The sequence below is a fragment of the Protobothrops mucrosquamatus genome, unplaced genomic scaffold (genome assembly GCF_001527695.2).
Source record: "Protobothrops mucrosquamatus isolate PMUCROS unplaced genomic scaffold, P.Mucros_1.0 scaffold2762, whole genome shotgun sequence".
Classification (NCBI taxonomy): domain Eukaryota; kingdom Metazoa; phylum Chordata; class Lepidosauria; order Squamata; family Viperidae; genus Protobothrops; species Protobothrops mucrosquamatus.
The window spans coordinates 49,743-59,050 of record NW_015388801.1 but is presented as its reverse complement, the minus strand read 5'-3'; the positions used below and the strand labels follow the sequence as shown (position 1 = coordinate 59,050).

Below are 9,308 nucleotides of genomic sequence, written 5' to 3'. Positions count from 1 at the left end.
GAGTCATAAAAGAGCCAAGGTTGCCTACCCCAGGAATTCTGGGAGTTGAAGTCCACGAGTCATAAAAGAGCCAAGGTTGCCTACCCCAGGAATTCTGGGAGTTGAAGTCCACGAGTCATAAAAGAGCCAAGGTTGCCTACCCCAGGAATTCTGGGAGTTGAAGTCCACGAGTCATAAAAGAGCCAAGGTTGCCTACCCCTGTCCTGAAGTGAGAAGGATCCGAACGCCGCGCTGAGTTGTGTGTTTTATTTACACCTGCTATGGAGAACAGCTTCGCTTCGCCAATGACAGGGCCTGGTCTCCATCCTCGCCCCACCCCTTCGGCCCCTGCCCCACCTCCTCCCAAGTTCCGCTGAAGTTCTCGGCCCCTCCAAAATCTGGGTTCGCCAGGGAAAGAGAGGGAACGGCGCCGCATAGCAATAAAAATCTTGTTTGTCACTGCAATAAAAGACGCAACAAATGGAGGGAAGTGCAGTGGACAATCACTTAGATATGGGCCAGCAGTGTGCTGCAGCTGCCAAAAAAGCCAACACAGTGCTACGCTGCATTAACAGAGGGATAAAATCAAGATCACATGAAGTGTTAATACCACTTTACAAGGCCTTGGTAAGGCCACACTTGGAATACTGCATCCAGTTTTGGTCACCACGATGTAAAAAAGATGCTGAGACTCTAGAAAGAGTGCAGAGAAGAGCAACAAAGATGATTAGGGGACTGGAGGCTAAAGCATATAAGGAAAGGCTGCTGGAATTGGGTATGTCTAGTTTAATGAAGAGAAGGACGAGGGGGGACATGATAGCAGTGTTCCAGTATCTCAGGGGCTGCCCCAAAGAAGAGGGAGTCAAGCTATTTTCCAAAGCGCCTGAAGGCAGGACAAGAAGCAATGGGTGGAAACTAACCAAGGAGAGAAGCAACCTAGAACTAAGGAGAAACTTCCTGACAGATAGAACAATTAACCAGTGGAACAACCTGCCTCCAGAAGCGGTGAATGCTCCAACACTAGAGGTTTTTAAGAAGAGACTGGACAGCTATTTGTCCGAAATGGTATAGGGTTTCCTGCCTGAGCAGGGGGTTGGACTAGATGACCTCCAAGGTCCCTTCCAACTTTACTATTATTATTATTATTATTATTATTATTATTATTATTATTATTATTATTATTATTATTATTATTATTATTATTATTATTATTATTATTATTATTATTATTGTTGATTTTGCTCGTGGGGAGGGACACCTGTGGGGGCTGGGCAGGGTTGGGGGAGATCCAGGGGGTCTCTGGCAGATGGGGTGGTGGGTAGGAGGCTTGTCCTGGGGGGTGAGGTGAGGCAAGGCTCGGCGAGGCAGGGCAAGGGTGTCATTGTCACAGGGCAAGGCGAGGCAGGGGCCAGGGCGGCTGCTGCCTGACACCATCGGCCCCTGCACACAGAGGCCAGCGAGCGCATGTGTGCTGGGATGCATCCAGCCATGTGGGACCTGAGTGACTTAGCGGGCGGCTGGTTGAAGAGGAACGATTGCTATCTCCGGGGCATGTCGCGCATGCCCACAGAGGGGGCTCTGAGTGCCGGCTCTGGCACGCGTGCCATAGGTTCGCCACCACTGTCCTAGGTAATCCCTGAGGTTTTCCTAACAGGGATCCCAGGACTGACCAGCCCTGTGAGGTGGAGAATTTGGGAAGGGAGAGAAGAGGCTTTGGGGGACACAGATGGGGTGTGCCCCTTGCTCTGCTCATCGAAAGCCTCGGGGGCTCCAACTGGCAAGGATAATAATAATAATAATTAATAATAATAGTAGTAGTAGTAGTAGTAGTAGTAGTAAAGTTGGAAGGGACCTTGGAGCTCATCTAGTCCAACCCCCTGCTCACCCCAAACCTCTCCATGGGATTTGAGAGCAGGAGGACAATGGTGGATCCGACAAGGGGTTTTCCCTTTACTTAGGGGTCCACATCTTGATGCAAAATACCAGAGGAAGGAAGCCGTGGTGGCGCAGTGGTTAAAATGCAGTATTGCAGGCTACTTCTGCTGACCAGCAGTTCGGCAGTTCGATCCTGACCGGCTCAAGGTTGACTCAGCCTGCCATCCTTCCAAGGTCGGTAAAATGAGGATCCAGATTGTTGGGGGGCAAGAGGCTGACTCTGTGAATCGCTTAGAGAGGGCTGTAAAGCGGCATATAAGTCTAAGTGCTATTGCTAATATGAGAGAGGGAGGACTGAAGCCATAGCTCCCTGGATAGCTTGGTAAAGAGACTAAAAGAAGATAGCCCTTCACTCTTTGGGTTAATATGCTTATTGCTCTCCCAGACCCCTTGCGAGTCTAGATGGAATTGTCGCGCACTCCGCCAGAGATCTACCCCTACCACTGGTCTCCGTACACCCCCCTGTCCCACCCCGCTGCCTGGCCACGGGCGATTCACCCAGGGACATTATCCCTGGCCAACTCGTGACTAGAGGGAACCGGTCCAGGAGGGTTGGGGCCACTTGGAGGTTTATCTGTGTCCTCAAGGCCACCTGAGTGGTGCAAATGGGTGTGGAGTCATTTTGCAACTGTTGAAAGGACGGTGTTGTCGATTGGAGGTAGATGATGTCGTATCCCTCCCCTTCTGTTGAGAGAGGGCTGTTCAGTGTTGACACAGATGGCCTCTTTGACCCCTCTTTCAAACCAGCAGGTCCTCTCTGTCCAAAATGTGGACTTTGCTTTATTCAATAGAGGCCCTCTGTCAACAGACGGATAGGGATACGACATCTCCAGTCTATAAGCAGTTCCAAAAAAGCTCCACATCCATTTGTAACACTCAGGGGACCCTGTGGACACAGATAAGCCTCCAAGTGTCCTCAATGGCCACGGTGTTGAAATGGGGCTCCAAATTGTTTTGCCATTGTCACTACTCATCCTCAACGTATGACCACAATTGAGCCTGAATAAGACATTCGTTAAGTGAATTTTGCCCCATTTGACCACCCTTCCAGCCACAAGTTGTTACGTGAATCACGGCAGTTGTTAAGTTAGTAACACAGTTATTGAGTGAATGTGGCTTCCCCATTGACTCTGCTTGTCAGAAGGTCCCTAAATGTTGAGGACTACCTGTATGGCTACATTTCTACAATAAAGGAAGTCAAAAGGCATATTATTTTAAAAAAAACAAATCTGTCATCATTTCGTACGGCCTCCTAGTAACAAACTGATTGTGAGCTATAAATTCATGGTGTTACCTCCCAAGCAAAGCTAAACTTTAGGGCAGGGGTCCCCAACCCCTGGTCAGTGGACCGGCACCGGGCCACACAAAGAAGAGAAGCCCCATCCTTGTGATGCAGGCAGCATGCAAAACCATGCCCCCTCCAGTCGGCAGAAAAACCTCTCTCCACGGAACTGGTCCCTGGTGCCCCAAAGTTTGGGGGGCCGCTACTTTAGGGTGAAGGTTCGTAATTTAATAAGATCAGTTAAAATAATTTAAAAAGACTTGGCTTCAAAAGACTGAAGCCCTCTTTTAATGATTGTCCCCCCTTCCACCCCAGGAAGTGTTAATACCACTTTACAATGCCTTGGTAAGGCCACACTTGGAATACTGCATCCAGTTTTGGTCACCACGATGTAAAAAAGATGTTGAGACTCTAGAAAGAGTACAGAGAAGAGCAACAAAGATGATCAGGGGACTGGAGGCTAAAACATATAAGGAATGATTGCTGGAATTGGTATGTCTAGTTTAATGAAGAGAAGGACGAGGGGTGATATGATAGCAGTGTTCCAATATCTCAGGGGCTGCCACAAAGAAGAGGGAGTCAAGCTATTCTCCAAAGCGCCTGAAGGCAGGACAAGAAGCAACAGATGGACACTAACCAAAGAGAGAAGCAACCTAGAACTAAGGAGAAACTTCCTGACAGTGAGAACAATTAACCAGTGGAACAACTTGCCCCCAGAAGTTGTGGGAGCTCCAACACTGGAGGTTTTTAAGAAGAGATTGGACAATCATTTGTCTGAAATGATATAGGGCAGGGGTAGGCAACCTTGGCTCTTTTATGACTGGTGGACTTCAACTCCCAGAATTCCTGAGCCAGCACTGGCTCAGGAATTCTGGGAGTTGAAGTCCACCAGTCATAAAAGAGCCAAGGTTGCCTACCCCTGGTATAGGGTTTCCTGCCTGAGCAGGGGGTTGGACTAGAAGACCTCCAAGGTCCCTCCCAACATCACCACCACCACCACCACCACCACCATTATTATTATTATTATTATTATTATTATTATTATTATTATTATTATTATTATTATTATTATTATTATTATTATTATTATTATTATTATTATTATTATTATTATTATTATTATTATTATTATTATTATTATTATTTATTAAACATGAACCTCAGTCAACTGAACATTCAAATTGGCTGGCGCTGATGGTTGACACGGGTTGCTACCAACATCCTAGGTGTCAACCAGGTACCTCCTTAAAATATAAGATGATGATGATGATGATTGATGTGTCCTGGCTGCAGCCATGGGAAGAGTGGTGGGAATGGAAAAACAGAGATGGGGAAACCTGGAGTGGGGGGGGGGAGGATAGAAAGGGGATCCATCCTCCATCGTAGGATGGAGAGATTGGCATGTCTTCTCCTCCTGGATCTGACTCTTCCAGCAGGGGACGGGCCCAATCTGGTTCAGTTCCCAGCACCGGGCGAAGCCTGTCAGGTACCACCCTAGTCTGGGCCCGCTCTGAAGTTCTCTCCCCACACCCACCTCTCTAAAACCTCTTTTATCAGGTGGCGCCCTGGGGCTTGGCTGATGGGCTGGAGGGGCGGAGAATTTCAGCGGAGCTCCCAGGGCTTGGAGAGAAAGTGGCCTCAGTTGGGAGAGTCAAATGTCCGGGAGGTTGGAAAAAGATGCCACCATGCCCGGCGTGCCTTTTGGTCCTGGGGACGGCGCTGGGGGTCTCCGTGCCGGGGGACTGCTGCGGTGAGTGGGGTGGGCAGGAGCAGAAAGGGAGGGGCAGAGCCTGTCCTGGGCCGGGTCTCTCCCCTTCCCTCCCCTCCCCCTCGCAAGCCGCTTCTTTCCCAGGTGCTTCGCCAAGCCTCGTTAAAAAAAAAAACAAAACTGCTCCGATTTCGTTTGGAGTCAGTTCGAATTTTGTTTCTGAGAAAGTGAAAAGAGAACAACGTTCGGAGCGGGGAAGGAAAAGGAGGAAGGGGGGCTGCTACGGGCGAGTTCCCGGAAGGATTGGACCGCGGGGGTGTGTGTGTGAGGAAGCACCAAAGGCGCGTGTGCCCTTCCTGGGTCTCTCTCCCCACCTTCCCTCCCCCCCCGTCCCAAACTTCCCCCTTCCCAAACTTCTTCGCGCTTCCAGTGTTTCTCAACCTTGACAATTTTAAGGCATGTGGACTTCAACTCCCAGAATTCCACAGCCAGCAATGCTGGCTGTGGAATTCTGGGAGTTGAAGTCCACATGCCTTAAAATTGTCAAGGTTGAGAAACACTGGAACTTTAAGTCGTTTTAATGCTGCTTTTGTAATCGGTTCGCGTTAGGTTGTTTCTGGGGAAAAGAGAAAGTGAAAGTGGAAAGGGAATGTTCCGAACGGGGTGGCCGCCGCGGCGATTTCTTGAAGGAATTTGCGAGCTCGGGAGTGTGTGTGCGTGTGTGTGTGTGGTGCTCTCTCTCTCTCCTCCGTTCCTGCTTGGCTGTGGCTGTGGCTGACTCTTAGATTTTTGATTGTTGATCCTAGGGACCTTTCTTCCTAATCCCAGTTTCCTGACTCCAGTCTTTCGGACAAGATTATCACATCTGCAAGTCTGCAGACTTGGTTTCTATTTGGGGCGGAGAAACTTGGGGGACGGGGTTGGTTTCGGCTTTTAAAATCCTTTAGGGAAATGTATTCTGCCTTTTAAATATTTCCAAAAATATTTCTTTCTGGGGGGGGGAGTGGGGGAGGGGCTGACTTCCCACACTGGGGACCCCCGAGGGTTCAGAGCGGCTATAGGGGTGATGGGTACCTTAACCAGATGTGGGCCTGTCCAGATGTTTTCAAGATCAGTTAGGAGCTGCTGAGAACTTCCTCTTTGTCTTTAAAGGCATGGGCCTTATTACTACCACTACCACTACCACTACTACTATTGCTGCTGCTGCTGCTACTACTACTACTACTACTACTACTACTACTACTACTACTACTACTACTACTACTACTACTACTAATAATAATAATAATAATAATAATAATAATAATAATAATAATAATAGAGTTGGAAAGGACCTTGGAGGTCATCTAGTCCAACCCCCTGCTCAGGCAGGAAACCCTATAGTACCATTTCGGACAAATGGCTGTCCAGTCTCTTCTTAAAAACTTCCAGTGTTGGAGCATTCACCGCTTCTGGAGGCAGGTTGTTCCACTGGTTAATTGTTCTAACTGTCAGGAAGTTTCTCCTTAGTTCTAGGTTGCTTCTCTCCTTGATTAGTTTCCATCCCTTGCTTCTTCTCCTGCCTTCAGGTGCTTTGGAGAATAGCTTGATTCCCTCTTCTATGTGGCAGCCCCTGAGATATTGGAAGACTGCTATCATGTCCCCCCTCATCCTTCTCTTCGTTAAACTAGACATACCCAATTCCAGCAACTGTTCCTTATATGCTTTGGCCTCCAGTCCCCTAATCATCTTTGTTGCTCTTCTCTGTACTCTTTCTAGAGTCTCAGCATCTTTTCTCCCAAGCACAGTCGAAAGAGGGTAGACCACTTGTTCCAGTGGCACTGGGGAGGGGGGGGGAGACAATAAAATGTGACAATAAAATGTTGGAGGGGATAGAGCTGCAGCACAGACCCGCTAATTCTACCCTTCTCCCTTCCCAGGCTCTCCCTCACACTCCCTGTGTTATTCCTACCATTTGTCAGAGCCCAGCCAGTTCTTCGTTTGGGGCAACCTGGACAACCAGCCCATCATTCACTTTGACAGCCGCAAAGGGAGGGTGGAGACTCTGGTGTCCTGGATAGAGGAGGTGAAGAAGGGGACCTTTCTGCCCGTTGAGTGGGTCTTCAGGAGTGAGCTGGAGAATTTGTCAAATCTCAACAACCTCACTGAAGGTGAGAAAAGGCCCTACCACATTTGATGTCCAGGTTAGACTTTCTTTCCTGCAAAGGTATGACCCCCCCCCATCCTCACCCACATTTTCTCCCATACTTTAGACATTCTTCATGGTCTGGCCCCTACCCCAAAAGAGTTAATTGCAGGGATCACTAAAAGATTCATTCAGTTTTGCAGCTACTAAGATTGTTGGATGAGCAGGCACAAAAACAGCCAGGGAAATGATTGAAGCTTGGGAAACAGGCTCCTTGTCACACAGGAGTGCTAATTTACCACCAGCGTATCAAGTACTTAGGCGGCAAAGGCTGGGCAACACAAGCAAACAACAGCTAATGACCTAAAAGTCAGCCATCAACACATCCAAATCAACATCTAAAAAGCCACACCCAACAGGCACTAGAAATGCCCCACACAGAACAGTGCATACTCGGCTAGAGAGATTCCCTGAAGATAGGCTCCAGCATGAGTCTAAAAACATGGAAGGCAAAACTCAGTTTTGATCACCACAATGTAAAAAAGATGGTGAGACTCTAGAAAGAGTGCAGAGAAGAGCAACAAAGATGATCAGGGGACTGCAGGCTAAAACATACAGAGAACGGTTGCCGGAATTGGGTATGTCTAGTTTAATGAAGAGATGACATGATAGCAGTGTTCCAATATCTCAGGGGCTGCCACAAAAAAGAGAGGGGGGGTGTCAAGCTATTCTCCAAAGCACTTGAAGGCAGCACAAGAAGCAACGGATAGAAACTAATCAAGGAGAGAAGCAACCTGGAACTAAGGAGAAACTTCCTGACAGTTAGAACAATTAACCAGTGGAACAACCTGCCTCCAGAAGTTGTGAATGCTCCAGCACTGGAAGTTTTTAAGAAGAGACTGGACAGCCATTTGTCTGAAATGGTACAGGGTTTCCTGCCCGAACAGGGGGTTGGACTAGAAGACCTCCAAGGTCCCTTCCAATTCTATTATTATTATTATTATTATTATTATTATTATTATTATTATTATTATTATTATTATTATTATTATTATTATTATTATTATTATTATTATTATTATTATTATTATTACAGATTGCATCACTTTCCTCTCTATGGGATTAAGACGGGAAGGATTAAGAGATTGACGCTCCCTCTGCTGGCCAGATGAGGGCAAGGATCCTTGCCTGAGATTCCTTAATGGCCCCCAATGAAAGGGAAAAGGGCCTGAGGAGAGGAATACAAGCTAGTCCTCGAATTACAACAATATTTAGTGACCATTGTTATATTTAAACTGTAATAGGTGGAGCAGTGAAGGGTTGGACAAATGAATAAGAACACACAGTTATAGCTGATTGATTAAAGAGAGCTGGCCACTGCCTGAGGGAATCTGAACTGTGATTGGTTGCCTGGAGTGAAAAGGGGGAGGTTCTTGATTTACCTGACGATGCTCCTGTTTGCCGCTCTTTTTTTACTGTAAATATATTTATATAAAACTGTAAATATATTTATACAAAACTTTAAATTCTTGTCTTCTCCGACTCTATTTGGACCCTGGCTACGTAATTCCCTGACATTGTTTGACGTTACGACAACACTGGAAAAATGACCGTTTTTCACAGTTATGACCATTTCAGCATCCCCAGGGTCACACGATTCACGCTCAAATGCTTGACAACCTGTTCCTATTTATGACGGTTGCAGTGTCCCGGGATCATGGGATCCCCTTTTGCGACCTTCTGACAAGCAAAATCAATGGGGAAAGCCAGATTCATTTAACAAGGATGTTACTACAGGGAGTCCTCGACTTACAAAAGTTCATTTAGTGATTGCGCAGAGTTACAGTAGCACTGGGAAAAGTGACTTACGAGAGTTTTCCACACATAACGGTCCTTGCAGCACCCCCATCGTCACATGATCAAAATTCAGACAGTTGGCAGCTGACTCATATTTATGACGGTTGCAGTGTCCCGGGGTCATGGGATTCCCTTTTGCGATCTTCTGACCAGCAAAATGAATGGGGAAGCCAGATTCACTTTACAACTATGTTACTAATTTAACAAATGCAGTAAACTTAATTTTGTTGTGAGTTACACAATGACAATAAAGATATTCTATTCTATTCTATTCTATTTTCTATTCTATTCTCTATTCTATTATTCTATTATATTCTATTCTTATTCTGTTCTGTTCTATTATTCTATTTTATTTTATTCTATTCTATTCTGATCTCTTCTAATTCTATTCTATTCTATATTCTATTCTATATTCTATTCTA

General features: G+C 46.6%; 1 protein-coding gene across 1 annotated transcript in view; it reads left to right on the top strand.

Moving 5' to 3' along the window:
- The window catches only part of LOC107296358 (major histocompatibility complex class I-related gene protein-like), a 15,397-nt gene that overhangs the window by 3,292 nt on the left and 2,797 nt on the right, over window positions 1-9,308 (top strand). The window contains exon 3 of the mRNA XM_015825704.1: window positions 6,866-7,054. Coding sequence (XP_015681190.1) covers window positions 6,866-7,054 — 189 coding nt within the window. The remainder of the gene's footprint in view (window positions 1-6,865; window positions 7,055-9,308) is intronic.